General features: G+C 38.1%; 1 protein-coding gene across 3 annotated transcripts in view; it reads left to right on the top strand.

The window, feature by feature from the left end:
- RECK (reversion inducing cysteine rich protein with kazal motifs) overlaps nucleotides 1-15,751 on the top strand; it is a 79,773-nt gene that overhangs the window by 24,280 nt on the left and 39,742 nt on the right. For all 3 annotated transcript variants that reach the window (XM_045467734.1, XM_045467733.1, XM_045467735.1), the window contains 3 exons: nucleotides 9,059-9,092; nucleotides 11,493-11,690; nucleotides 13,564-13,831. In XM_045467734.1, the coding sequence (XP_045323690.1) occupies nucleotides 9,059-9,092; nucleotides 11,493-11,690; nucleotides 13,564-13,831 (500 nt within the window). The remainder of the gene's footprint in view (nucleotides 1-9,058; nucleotides 9,093-11,492; nucleotides 11,691-13,563; nucleotides 13,832-15,751) is intronic.

A 15,751-nucleotide genomic window follows, 5' to 3' on the forward strand; every position in this document is an offset into this window, starting at 1 on the left:
AAGAGTACTATTTTCAGAATCACACATTTTATTAGAGCCACCAGTATCAACCAGTGGCTTGATAACTCTGACAAAGACATGTTCAAGTGTCATGGGCATGCTTAGTTCTAGGTTTTCCATGCATTTTCACAGGCCTGGGCCTTTGGCTCACCTAGAAGTATTAGGCCACGTGGACTCATAGATGTGTGATACTAGAACCAGGGCTGACATTCAAAATATTCAACAACTGGAATGACCGAGGCACCAACAGAACAGATGCTGGCTGTAACCCATCGGTACAGCCGCACTAGTGCACACTGCCTCATTAGAACCAAATTACAGACTAATTCATGCTTTCTGCGAGATGTGAGACATCTAGTGTATTTTTTTTACATAGTCTCTGTCTGCAAGTTGGCTGAAAATATTTTCTTCTAGCCACCAAAATGGTAATTAAAATTTTTTTGTTGTTCATAGTTTCTTTATTGATTAAGATAAACATCAAGGTGATGTGTGGGTGATGAATTTCCAGAGAGTTGGCAATGGCTGTAGAGTGATGAGACAAACTTTAGTTTTGGGTTCATAAATCTATTTCATACCTTTATAGCAGGCTTTACTGCCATTCTTTTAACATAATGGTCATAAATATAAATACCTTTCCATTTGCTGCATGAGCCACTGAAATACAGTGATACAAATTTGTCATCAGACTTTCACATTTTTACTTGTTTCTTCCTTTCACAGATCCTTCTCTGTACTTTTCTTTATATTCTTTTTAGAAATATCATTTTCAATTCTCCCCTTTCTTTCTAGCTTTTTTTTTGTCCATTATTTGATGTTACTTCATTAAGAAGGTGAGAAACTATGAAAGAAAGTAGGAGGTATTTTTGTGAGGACTCACTTTTTTTTTTTTAACCTTAAGGCATTTAAGTTTTAAACTAAACAGTTGCTAAACAAAACTAAAATAACGTTCTGTCCTGGGGCTCTGGTTCTGTGAGAATGCGAAGATAAAATTAAGACTCTGAGGAGATATTAAAAAGAGGCTCTAAGAATCACAAAAACAAAGATGGCCAGCCTTGTGAGTTTCAGAGCCATTTCTGTCAGCACCATCCTGTCAACACACAGCTCAGTGTGTAAGAGAAAGGTGCAGATATGTGTTAATTTTTATTTTTTGAATATTCACATGTTCAAAACTAAAAATGGTGTACAATAAAAAGTCTCATTGTAACTTCCTGTACTACAGCCACTCAGTTCCTAAAGTCACTAGAAATATTTGTGCTTATAAAAGTAAATATATGTAGTTTTCCTCCATCTCCATAGCACAAATGATATTTTGTCACATCCCTGGATGCCAGTGTTTAGTACATATTTATGTTTGCCTACACAGGCTGTACAGTGTATTCTCAGGAAATGTCACAATAAAATATCCTGCTTTAAAGATTTCTATGTATTAATTTTACTTTGTTCCTTTTTCTCTCAAATTAACCTTGATTCTAGATTTACTACCAGAAGCATAAAGGAAAGGGATGAAGAAATAGCCCTAAAAATTTAGAGATAAGGCAGGGATGTCAGGGCCAGCAGGATTCTCTGGACAGCTTGAGGCCTGCCACGCCTTATGTGATTGGATCTGTTCTACAGTGCTTTAAGAATAGAGTAGACCATCTTGCATGGCAGACGACAGTCTAGGCTGTTGATAGCTTTGGGGGATTTAGCAAAAACAATGTGGTACTTTGCCCCATCAAAGCCTTCAGGACCTAAATGTAAAGCTTCTTTTAGTTAGTTCTAAGGAAACCCCAAGAATTGGCAGAATATAGTAATAGAAGACTGTGAATGGGAGGCTTGTAAATGACAGAATGCTGTACTGATACCCTGTATCAGAGTCAACACGAGCCGTTACCTGCAGCTGATGAGCTCCAAAAAGAGCGAAACCTATTAGGTCCTGCAGTACTGGCTTAAGATACATAAAACCTTCATTATGTTCCATTTGTATGTGGGGTTTCTTTTTGGTCATATTTTGTATTAGAAGGGAATAACTCCTATTCAGTCTCTGTGCTAGAATATTTCCTCTCTTGTCCTTTCTTCTCAGAAGTCACATGAATGAGATCATCCCAAAGGGAAATCGGAGTTTGATTAGATTGTGACCTGGTCTAATCTAAATGGCCAGGTTTTTCTCCCTAGGCAATCTCATCTACTTCCATAGTTTTAATTGCCCCAATATGATGACAATTCTAGAATCTTCTTTGCTAACCTCTTTCTCTGAGTTCTTGAATCACTATTGGATATGGATACTTTTGATGGTTCAACTCGCATTTCAAATCAGCCGAACTGATTGTTACTTTCCATCCTTCCCTCCACCTCACTGCTACATAGCACACACGTGCATGTGTGCGCCCGTGCACACACACACACACACACACACACACACACACGCATCCAGAACAAAAACTTACCATTTTTTTCTTACATTTCCTGTTTGGTTATTCCAGTATAGTGCTCCCAGACACATAAACTAAAAGCCTAAGAGGTATTGTCTACTCTTTCCTCTTTCTCACCACCTCCCACAAATAATTGGTTATCAAGCCCTGAAGATTTACCTCCAAAATACATCTTAAGTCGGTCTCCTTTCCAGATCCTCGGTTACTGCCTCAGCTCAGGCCCCTATACCACTTTTCTGGACTACAGTAGCTGCCAAACTAGCTTTCCTATCTAATTTCTCCTCTTATTTACTCTCTCCACTTCTCCTAAGATGATCTCTTTAAAGACCAGATATGGTCATGTCACTCCCTTACTTAAAACCCTTCAATGGCTCACCTATGGGATATAGTTCATGTTCCTCAGCCTGGTAAACTAAGCTTTTGCTGACTCTTCTCCTTTACACTTCAGTAGTATGCTACTTGTGATTTCCCAGATTGTTACTTGTAGTTGGACAACCTGTTTGTGCTACCTAGAATTCCCTCTCCCTGAATCCATCCTATTACCCACTCCAGTGATATGCTGGAGCCAGCTCCTACTAGCTAGAGAAAACTGCTTGTTAAATATTCAGGAATTTTGCCAGCCAGTGTTTAACCCGAAATCAGCCGTGATGGGACATATTTTCACCACAAACATCAGTAAATACTACAAATCAGGACTTTCCCTCCACCCCAAGCCCTGCAAAAGTTGGTCCTAGCACACCAGTACTCCCATCCAACTGGCAACAACCTTTGCCTTAAATTCTGGCTTAGACGGTTCTTTAAAAACCTTCCCTGCCCAGCCTTGTTACCTCTACACACATAAAATTGACTGCTACTTCCCCTTTACTTTACATGCTTGATTATAGCATTTGTCACCTTATAGTATAATTCTTTGTTTACAGGTCACTTTTTAATACTCAACCTTTGAGTTCCTGGGGCAGAATCCACCTTTCAGTTGTCTTTGCATCTGTCATTCATTCACTCAACCTTCACTGCACTGGTACACTTAATGTGTCTCAGGCACTGTTCTCAGGGCACGAGGTGAAAGGATTTAGCCACTGTCTGCAAGAAGCTCATAGCCTAGTCCGTGGGAAGAGACAAATAGGTCATTATAATACAGTGAGACAAGTACATTGCCAAAAGTCTGTACAAGACACATTGGAGCCTGAAGAAAACAAACAGACAATGCCCAGTGTAATGGGAAAGTCTTCACAGAGCAGGTAAGATTTAAAGGGTGAACAGAAATTTGTTGCCTGCGGATAGGTGCTATACAGTTAGTATTTTTATAGATAGAATTTTTTAATAGAAATTTTGGCATTCTGGACAGCTGAGTTACACAAGGTTCTTTGTCTCAGAGTAAATAGCAATTTTATGTGGAAACCTTGTATAAATGTCAGTGAGTTAGGCAATGTCTGAATGAGCCCAGAAAACACTGAATACTCTGTTATCGCAATAATGTGAATCAGACCATCCAAAAACTCCATAGCCTGAAACAATAACAGTTTATCATTTCTTATGACTCTACAGTCCAGGTAGGCAGTTCTGACCTGGCCAAGCAAGCTTAGCTGATTTGGGCTGGGCTCACTCATGCATCTACAATCAGCTTGCAGGTCAGCGTGAGCCTAGCTGACTTAGGATGCTCTTAGCTAAGTCAACTCAGCTCTCCTCCATGTGTGTCTTCTAGCCCTCTCAGTCATGTTCCCCGTGGTGATGACAGGGGCCCAAGAGAGGGAGTGGAAAGATGCAAGTGTCTGTGCACGCCTCTGCTTGCTTCAAGCTTGCTACTATCCACTTGACCAAAAAAACCACATGGCTAAGTCCAAAGTTAATGTGAGAGAGAGAGATAGGGGGAAATGTGAAGAACTGGGGCTATCATTACAGTCACTCTACCACAAACACTCTGTACTGAGTTCTGTTCTAGATCTTGTGTTACACTGCAGATATTACTTGCCCTTGAATTTGCTTCCAGTTGGTTGGATGCTCTGGTGATAATGAGCAAATTTCTTTGAGCAGTCTAGACCTATTAATCTTATTTTAGTTGTGGGTGTTTGTTTTTATCTAACTCTTAAAATGATATTTACTATTTGGGAGGCTGAAGAAATTGAAGAATCACTTGCTTAGCGATATCCATATCATGCTATTAAATCCTTTACATAATCTAGTCGCTTAAACTTTTTAACTAAAAAGCCATAGTGTCCACAACAAGGAAAAAACATCTTGTAGAGGTTTAAAAACATGTTTGTTTTTAAAGGTCAATTATGGAGGGGTGCCTGCCTAGCTCAGTGTGTAGAGCATGCAACCCTTGGTCTTGGGGTTGTGAGTTCAAGTCCCACATTGGGCAGAAAGCTTACTTAAAATAAAGGTCAATTATTTAATATCTCCAACTTAGCATTTGATGAGCTAGATTCCTCATATGAAATGCAAAACTTCAAAGTGGGAAAAATTTCAGTCCATTTATGAAAAAGAAACGTTTTATTTTTGAGGCCTTAGGAATAAAGCAGCTCCTTTACTTTTAACCAGTAGCCTTGGGAATAGGGAACATTAAATAACAGGTTATGTGTTTTTTTTTAATCTTTCTTTCTTTTTTTCTTTCTTTCTTTATTTTATATATGAAATTTACTGTCAAATTGGTTTCCATACAACACCCAGTGCTCATCCCAACAGGTGCCCCCCTCAATGCCCATCACTCACTCACTCACTTTCCCCTCCCTCCCAGAGACTCTTAAATAACAGTTTATAAAATGTTCTCTTTTGGGTCTTTGTCCAGAAGTAACTAAAGCTTCTAAAGTCAAACTTTTCTTTCTTTCTTTCTTTCTTTTTTTTTTTTTTTACAAGATTCATGTGGTCAATGTTTGTTTTGTTTTCATCATCCTCATCATTGGTGAGGATGGGGAGGGAGCTGGGAGAACCAGAAGCAGAAGGGTGGTGGCCAGGGAAAGGATTGAGATGAGTGGGCAAATGGAGAAATGTTAGAAAGGAGTCCCAGAAATGGAAAAGTGTGTGTGGCCGGGACAGAAAATAGATCCACGGACCCAACTTCTGAACAAGTGATTTGACCAGGAAAGTCTGCCTCCCAGATGCACCCCAATGGCTCTTCACCTAAAGGAGGGTCAGTGTGGCTTGAAGGATCACATATGGTTCCCTTTACTTTAATTTTACTTTGTATTTTAGTTTTTCTGCCGGGTTTGCCCTTTGGGCAACCCAACGCTGGGTGGAAGGGCTTGCTGCAGTTCTCTCAAAACCAGCAAGAGTAGGGCAGAGAACTGGAAGTAGCTACCCGAGGAAAGATTTCATGATCAAGTATCTTTAAGGGAAATAATATTACCCTCAAGAAATGATTGTTTTCCCCACAGTTTAATGTGCTGATTCTAAAAAAGGAGACTGTTGAAAAGATATTATTCTGTGGACATAAATGCAACCTTGCATTGGCCTCATTCAAAAAAAGAATCCAGTCTTCTTACGGTATAGTGTCATGAGAGAGCAGTCTGGGTTGTAGCCCTGGCTCTGCCCTTTGTTTGCTGTGTACATCTGTCTCCAGCTGGATAGTGAAGGCTTTTGGATTTGCAGATCTCTTGGGATCCGCCTGTGTTCTTGGGTCTCTGAGGTTGGTAGATCTTCATCTTGGTAACACTGTAATTTTTATTTATTCTAGAGTAAGATGAACGGAGCGGGGGAGCTGATCTATGGAGGCACAGTGGGTATAGTATTGGTGGCAAAAGGTCAGAAGAGGCTCCATACTTTCGTATAAAGCCTCAGTTACCTCCTTTGCCACCAGATGGCGACCAGACAGTTCCAGGAGTTAAGAAATGTCTTAAGAGATGAAGAAATTATAAGTTAATGGTGTAACTCATTATGTGTGTCTTAAGACCTGTCAAACTAATCAGCAATAGTTTAAGCAGTGAAAAGGTAGAGTTGCTTATAGTTCATATAATAGATATAGTTAGCTAAGGTATCCTAAGGTTAAGAATCCTTTATTAAAGAGAGGGATATGATCAGAGTTTGAAATCATGAGTATAAAGTAAGCAACAGAGAATTGATGAATTCTTCAAAAACTGGTATATTTAAATGAAGGACCAGTCTTTAAAACCTTAAAATTAATAAAGATAAAAATAGAGATGTAAAAATGGTATCAATACCAAAGGTACTGCCGTGTTGAAATATGAATGTTTTTAGTTTGATAAATTAAGGTAAATCTATCCTTGAAAGGTCTATCAATGAACATTAAGAGAAATGAGAGGTGATTAGGGAACATTTCTGAAGACTGGTTGTGCCATGGAGGGAGACAGTTGTGCCCTCCTACATCAGGGGTTGGCAAACTTTTTCTGTAAAGGGTCAGATCTCAAATATTTCAGGCTTGCAGTTTGTATGGCTCTGTCTGTTCAACTCTACCATTGTAGTATCAAGTAGCCATATACAGTATGTAAACAAATGGGTGTGACTGTTCCAATAAAACTTCATTTACAAAAGTAGGCAGCAGGCAAGATTTGGCCTGTGTGCCATAGTCTGCCATCCCATTTGTGGGTAAAAGCTAGAGTTCTCCTTTTTAGGCCTCCATCACTGGCTTTGGTCAAATAAGGGGTTGAATTAGGTGATCTCTGACATTTTTCAGGTTTTGTGTCCTTCCTTTAGTATCTCTCTAAAGTGAAGTGATCTACACGTCAATTCAGAGTGATATTTCTTTTATTTGGAAGGTCAAATTTCCAAAATTCCAGCTTGAACAAATTTGGAAGTCTTTAGAACAGGGTGTCCGAACCTTGGCACTATTGATATTTTGGGCTGTTGTTTGTTATTGTTGTCAGGGAGCTGCCATGCGCACTGTAGAATGTTTACAGCATCTCTGGACTCCTCTACCCATTAGATCCCAATAGCACACGCTGCTCCTCCAGTTATGACAACGAAAAATGTCTCCAGATACTGCCAAATGTCCCCTGGGAAGCAAATCACCCTTAGTTGAGAACCACTGCTCTGGAGACTTGTATGAGTAATTGGAAGAATATCAAAACTGGAGATCAGGCCATGCGACTCAGGATGGCCACCAAGATAATAAATGTACTCCTTCAAGTACAAGGTCAAAAAAGCCAAGCCCAAAAGAACAACCAGTTTATTAGAAAAAGAAAGACAATGAGAATCAAAGAGGGCTGGAAAGTCAGTAGCAGATTGCTTTTTAATATTGATTTAGATCATTTTATGGAAAGTGTTCCTAAAACCACGACCAAAATAGATGGCTATCTGTAACAGGTAGTTGAAAAGTCAAACAAAGAAAAATAAATGAAGAGAGATCTAGAAATGAGTATTAAAGAACACCAAGAATATTTATTTTCACTCCTCATATTGCTTGATGAGAGCCCTAGCAGAAAGAAGTCATACTGATCCACTTCATTAGCCCTTATCTGTGAGGCCTGGGTTTTTGTTTTGTTTTTTGTTTTAAATGGATAGAGTATGGTTTATTTCTACAGTAGAATATTATTTAGTGGAGAAAATGAATGTAGTACAGCTTCACACAACTACATAGATGGATCCTTGAAGGTAGATTTTAAATGTCAGTAAAGCTGGTCCTTTTAAAAGTCCAGATCACATAGCCGGCTTATGATTTAGCTACAACTAAAAGCCAAAGTCATCTCTATTCAACTGTAAGAGCACTTGATTTCCATCTACCTTTTATTTATGCCTATATTATTTCTTTTAGGAATTCATTCTTTTACTTGTAAGAGATATTAATCATAGCCCATAAGCTCTAAATATCCAAATGGCTTTGAACAAGGAGTTTTTTGTTTTCGTCTTGTTTTACCTCTTATTTTCCTTACAGTGACTTTAACATAGTGATATTTTCTGAACAGTGATCTAAGAACTCTAGAAATACTAATTCTATTCTCATTATCTGCTTTTGACTTGCTCTGTAACCTGGGGCAGTTTCCCCTCTGATGAGGAAATGGTTTCTTCATCTTTAAAATGGTAGAGAGATACCCCAACATCCCAGGGTGACTACATAAGAATCATCTTTTTATTTTTTATTTTAATTCTAGTAAAAGTAACAAACAGTGTTAATATTAGTTTCAGGAGTACAATATAGTGATTCAATAATTACATAAGAATAATCTTGGAGGCCTTAATATGTAGATTTCTGTGGTTCATTCCCAGATTCTGATTCTGTAAGTGTAGAGTAAGGCCTAGGAAGCCCAGGTGATTCTAGTTCATGGCCATGTTTGAGAACAATTAGGGATGCTCTCTAAGCACGTTTCAACTCTAAAATGCAGCAGTTACATGAAATCTCTGTTTCCCTAAATACCTTTTATTATATTATCTTCTGGGAGCCCTTTTATATACTGCAAGAAATAATTGAGATTAATACATTGTAGGTTACCCCCACATACACAGGTACAGCTTTACATAAACATGGTTTGCTATAACATGATCAGCTTATGGCTCAGGATGAGGATCTTGACCCCCAGTATGTGTTAGATGGTGGTTTCTTTTTTCACCAGGATGCCATCTCAGTTTCTTCATCTTCAGCTTTGGATTTGGAGAAGAATTAAATAGTTTGATATTCTGATTTCCATGTAACCATAAAGTGGAATAAAATTAGAAATTCTGCATGGTGGTTAATTTGTTTGTTTTTCTTTAATTTGCAGAATGCTCTTTTCAGTTGCATTAGCAGAAATGAAAGTAAGTATTTTGTCAATGGTTATATGAGCAGTCCAAGGAGCAAAACACAGTTTACAGAATATGATTTAGCTGTTATAAATATTGCCAAGACCTGGCATTATGATGTGGGCTGTTAGTAAGCTGCCTAAAAGCCCGTCAGGGTTCTCATAGGCTCTTTCCTCTAGGGTGTCCAGGCCATTCATGAATTATGACAATTGCCATGTCTTAAATGCAGATTAACAAAGCAGATACTGCTGTTAGATGGGAATATCATGCTCCCCTTGAATAAATAGGATTACTTACAGAAATTAAGCATTCCCAGGTCATACAATGTAGCACTTGCTGAAGGCTTCCTCTCAGTTCACTCAGCAGATGTTTACTGACTGCTTGCTCTGTGCAGACATACATGCACGTGAGGACACAATCTGTGCACAAAAAAACTCTAGAACATGGAGGATATGGGATAGTGGCACTGATAAAATTGCTGCATGAGTTCAGAGGAAGGAGGGATCACATCCTGCCGGGGTTTAAAAAAAAATTTTTTTTATGTTTATTTGCCTTTGAGATAGAGTGCCAGCGGGGGTGGGGTAGAGAGAGAGGGGGACACAATTCGAAGCAGGCTCCAGGCTCTGAGCTGTCAGCACAGAGCCCGATGCGGGGCTCAAACGAGCCGAGCCATGAGATCATGACCTGAGCCGAAATCAGCCGCCCAACCGACTGAGCCACCCAGGCACCCCCTGCCAGGGTTTTAGAGGTGGCTTCATGGAGTTGGTAGCTGAGCTGGGCCTTGAAGGATGGACAAGATATGAACAGTGCAGATGGGAAGAAGGGCATGACAGGTAAAGGGAGTAGTGAGAGCAGTTACAGCTGGGAAAACACAGCTGAGGAACAGAAGAGTTGTTTGGATTTGGCAGTTTGGTTTATCAAAGTATAATAAGGAACGTTAGCTGGCTGCACTTTATCTTCTAACCCTCGCAAACTAGGGCTTAATTCACAGTTTCCCAGATAGTGTCGCACATAATCTTTGTCCTCCCACACTAGTGAGGAAGCCAGCCTCATGGAGGAATCAGAAGATGGGCATCCTTGGCTTATTCTCACTTATCTCTTCTGTCCTCAGTATTCCCCCATCCCTCAGTTTATCCTCACTAAGGTTAACAGTGATAAATGTAGCCATTAATTATCCTTTGTGTTGAAATTGAACAGTTCAGCAGTGAGCACAGTAAGTAGTAATTACAAGTTAAAAACAGGTGGCACAATAATTATGAAACTGTTTCCTGGTGCAGGAAACCAAGGCCTATCCTGCATCAGTTCAGTCCTAGTTTAATTGCGTATAGTTTTATCATTGTCATTATTTCTGGAAGTTGCTTGGATTCCCTGCTCATTCCCTGGTCTGTGGAATTCACCAGAAACCTGATTCTCGTTCCTCCATGACCTCTAATAATTATCAGAGATTTCCTACCTGCCTTTCTCTTACCTGTTTTCCTGCCATATCTCCATCTTGGTTCCTTTAAGCCCTCCATAGACCCCCTAACCTCTCCTGTGAGGGTCTCTTTTTCTTCTCCAGTATAAATCCCACATCTGTGCCCCTAGCCGCACATCCAGCTCTCCCCAGATACCTGAGATGGTTCCTCCTTGATTTCTAAAAATACATAAATCCATAAATGTATTTCAAATGCAGGGTTTGCTTTTCAGTATTAAAGCAGCTCACGTCAGTTGTGAGGTAAAGACTGTTTCAACTTAGGCATGTTCTTGGAGATGTTCAAATGGAACAGAACTTTTGAGATTTCTTTCAAGATATACAGTTATATAACTGTCAAATTTATGAAATGAGCCTGATATCTCTTAGTTTTTACTGGTCCTATTTTATAAACCCCCCCCCCCCGGAGGGGTCTTGTTTTATTTTGGCTTTGTTTGCCTTGCTTTGTTTATAAATCTCCACAAGTCTAACATGGAAAGAAATTGTGCCCGCGGTTCTCAGCATGGGCAGTATTAGCATTTTTGGAGACAGTTTTGGCGCTGTGAGAATGCCCTGTACATTGCAGAGTAAACAGCCCTGATCCCCATGCACTAAATATTAGCAGTAGCTCCCCAAGTCATCATGAAAGCCAAAAATACTTCCACGTGTCTCCATAGTCTCCCACAGGGGTGTGCTGCTCCTGCCGAGACTCACTGGACTATATAGATTCTAAGTTGACAAATAAGACTTCCTTGTACCAGTGAGCACCTGAATGTCCTATTCCGAAATGTCTTATTTGGAGTATACTATTCTGAAAGTAGTGCTGATTTAAAGTAATTGTCTTCTGTGGCATGGTTTTATTCTCCAATTCAAAAAGTTGCGAATTGTTCTATCAATATTATGATGCTTTATTGTTACCAAATAGCTGTTTCCATTCCAACAACCTCTCCTTTTTTCCCCCTCAGTGGGCTCAGTTTGTTGCAGTTATGCAGGCCATCACACAAACTGCCGAGAATACTGTCAAGCCATCTTTCGAACAGACTCTTCTCCTGGCCCATCTCAGATCAAAGCAGTGGAAAACTATTGTGCCTCTATTAGTCCACAGTTAATACACTGTGTGAACAATTACACCCAATCTTATCCAATGAGGAACCCAACAGATAGTAAGTAAAATTGATATATTTCTCTTGTTTCAATCTTTGGTAAAATAATTTGTAAAAAGGAAGTAAATTCTTGTAGATATCTGTAGTCTCGGTCATTTGGGAAACACCAGACTTCCTTTGGTGTTTAGATTTGGCAGATTGGATATTATGGTCACAGCTGAAAGGTACCAAGAAAGATAGAGCTGTCAACGGTATGAGGAAGCAAGCACTCCTTGTTTCTGAGGATGGGAGAATTCATTGGTATGGATATTTTGATAGGAAATTGCCATACCTTTTAATCTAGGAATCCCATTTCTTAGAATTTCTCCTTCAATAAAACTCATAAATTTGCAAAAATATATCTATGCACGTGAAAGATGTTTGCTACAACACTGATGGTAATGGAGAAAAATTAGAAATAACTCAAATACCCATCAATAGGGTATTGATTAAAATTGATGAAATAAATTATATATCTGTATAATAAAAATACTATGTAATCCAAATAAAGAAAAAAGTATGTTTATATAGAAAGTCCAAGACATAATAAAAAAAAGCAAGTTGTAGAACTAACTGTATAATATGGTTAGTTATATACCTATTCTACATTATGTGTTTTTGTGATGCTTGAATTTTTATGGTGAGCAGTTATTACTTTTATAATAAAAGCATCATAAAAGTGAGAAGAAATCCTGATACTTTTGAAAATCAGGGCCTCCTAATGAACCTGCACCTTACAGGTCTTCAAAGTCTCAGCTTTGTACATCCTATAATCCATCTTCTTTATTTAGAGATGAACAAACTTTAAACAATTGACTAATTAACCAAACTGACAAAAGACAAGATTTATAAGCTGGATGCCAGTGTTTTGATTTATACTGGGATACTGAAAGACTTGTTTTTGTAAACTCAGAAGCAGTGCTATGTGCCCTGTAAGTCCAGCATCTAAAGAAGAGCTCTAAAGCTTATGACGTACTGTGGTGTGGCTGCATGGTGAATATCAGAGGATGAAGCATTTGCCACAAATGATCTTCATTCATTTTAAAGGCAGAAATTGACATTTAGGCTATACAGAGGTGCTGCTGGAGCTAAGGTGGTAGCAGCTCAAAGTATAAATAAACAAACAAAAACAAAAACAAAAACCAGCAAGATGTTTTAAGGGTAGAAGAACAACCATCTCAAATGTCTATACTGATACATAGGAAATCTGGAAAAGAAAGCTGTCCTGAATACGTTTCTTAAAAAGTCAAAGACACCTGAGAAAACTACTTCAAAGAACCCCTTCTGAAATCTGTAATCTGATTGGAAGTGCTTTTATTTTCTGATTCTTTGTAGAAAATTAAAAGCAGAAGGAAACTGACATTTTGTCACAGTTTGCTATTGTATTATTTAAATTACAACTTAGATTGATTAACTTGTATAGATATATAAGAGCTTTATATCCCAGAATGTCATGAAATATGGTGTTTGTGGTTTTTGCTATTGAAATTATTCCTCTCTCACTCTGCCAAGAACGTAATCCCTTTTAGGCAGTTGTTTCTAGGATGAAATAATTCCAGTTTAATGTATAGTACCTTTTCCAGGAACTTAAGATACTTTACATGTAAGGGCTTCTCAGGTGGAAGACGAGATGACCTTTCATTTATGTAGAATTGATGCCAAAGGTCCCATGACTGGGACAGCGGTGAATTCTGGAAATAGATACCTAGTCCACGTAGGTATCTATTTGCTATGCTGCAAAGTAATGGAGAGAAAATTTGGTAGGCCCTGTGTACTGCAGATATTGACATGTGATTGAGTGGTATTGTTTCCAGTACACCACCATGTTCTTCTGTTCTGAGCAGTGTGTGACATATAATCAGCTAATTAAGCCACATGTATCCTGAAAACGTAGGTTTATATTGCTGTGACAGAGCTGAAGACCATGCTTGCCAAAATGCCTGCAAGAGAATTCTGATGTCTAAGAAAACAGAAATGGAGATTGTTGATGGCCTCATCGAGGGTTGTAAAACTCAGCCTTTGCCTCAGGATCCTCTTTGGCAGTGTTTTCTTGAAAGCTCGCAATCTGTTCACCCTGGAGTCACTCTACATCCTCCTCCCTCTACGGGCCTTGATGGGGCTAAATTGCATTGTTGTTCTAAAGCAAACACTTCAACATGTAGGTCAGTATCTCATTTTCCTTTATTAAAACCAGTAGAAAATAGCATTTTAATTCGTGATTTTAAGTGCTAGCAAATGTATGTTATATTCTCGCAGGAGTTGAGAAGATATAAACTCTTTCATCAGGAGTTGAGAAGATATAAACTCAGGAATTGAGAAGATACAAACTCTTTCATCTAGCAAATATTTATTGAGTGTTGTTTATAGAAAACATTGTTTTTGAACATCAAGTGCTAAAAGAACTGTGTTTGGGGGTATAGAGGATTAGCATTGGCAGGATAATAAATATTTAAAGATGGTGCAATTTGGATTCTACCCTCAAGGCTATCATTAAGTTAGCTTACAGTTTAGAAGATGTTTTGATGTGACGTCTAAGGCATATTTCTCTTTGTTAAATTATGAAACTTTGAACATTAACCAACCTTTTGCATATATTGGTGAATGATCTGGATTGGCACTCATACACAAAGGTAGATAGCAGTGTATTAGCATTCATTTGGATGATACACTTAGGGATAAAAAATTAACACAAATATAAGATGGAAGAAACAATCTAGAGACAAGAATAAATGGAGATTACTAAGGTCGTGGTAGAACACTGGTGAAATAGAAGTTTGCTTTATTAGGGAGATTTTAGGTGAAAAAGAAGTATATATTACTAGGACATCCTGAAATTAATATCATCTACCAGGAATGAAACAGTCTTTTCTGTGGTTTCTAAATGGAATGGACCTTTAGCAAAAATTGTGCCTAGAGTAGCTCATCAAACTTTACCAAAGATATTTTAAAAAACTGGAAAATATCCAAGGAAAATTAACAGAACATCTTAAAGAGAAGTTAATTTGGTCTTGTAATTAAGGAAATTGGATTGCATTAATAAATATATTTATGAGAGGGATGCTGAGTAATTCTTTGAATGTCTTTAAAAGAGTTTATGCCCTAAAGCCATTGGAGATTGGAATCTCTGTGTTATCCTAGAAGAACTTCACTGAAAAACACTTTGCCCTGCCTTACCTTGATGTGAGGTTTTGTAGTTTATTTCCATGTTATTTCCTCTTCGTGAAACATTATGATTGTATCACCTTATGATGTCAGTTTATGACATCTTATGGTGTCAGTTTGTGTAATTCTTGCTTATATATAAAAACTAATTCTGCGATGTTATTGAACAGTCTGTCCAAGGTCATAGAGAAAGTTAAGGGCTAGAGAAAGGACTGGTTCCCAGCTCAAAGTACCTAATATAACTTGATCCCACCTTCTTTATCTCTATGATGTATAAGCTCCATTGAGAGCAGGGACCCGTCTCTCTTACTTACCACTGAATATCCAGTGCCTTGAACAGGGTGTAACACAAAATAGGCGCTCAGTAAAAATCAGTAGAATGAATGAACAAACTTATAAAAGTAAAGACATCTCCTCAAAGGTTTAATAATGAGAGTCAAATAAAATGTGGCAGGAGTGGAGAATTTTTACTTATGACTTTGTGTATTTTGGTAGTATTAAATTTTATATTATGCTTTTTTACATTTTATTAAATTTATAAATTTTAAAAATTAAACTAATTTGAAGGCACTTGAGAAATGGTACTGATATTATTTTAGTTATATGCATGTAGTCAAGTTGCTTTGTAATCATCAAGTACTACAAATAAGATTGTCATGTATTAACTACAATAGTATATACAAGCTTTGGAATTCATAAGCCTTTACATGTAGACTATCTGGGTGTATCTTAAGGAAGATAAATGACTTTGGGATAATTTTTCAGGGAGAAACTAGTGAACCCTAAGTCTGTAAAGCTTAGGTCTGAGGACCTTGTCACAGTTTTACTACAGTTTTACTTTATTTATAGGAAGTAAATAAATATAAATATAGGGGAATCTATCTTTGTGGAGGAAAAACTGTATGCCTTATCTTACGTGA

Source organism: Leopardus geoffroyi, chromosome D4 (genome assembly GCF_018350155.1).
Source record: "Leopardus geoffroyi isolate Oge1 chromosome D4, O.geoffroyi_Oge1_pat1.0, whole genome shotgun sequence".
Classification (NCBI taxonomy): Eukaryota; Metazoa; Chordata; class Mammalia; order Carnivora; family Felidae; genus Leopardus; species Leopardus geoffroyi.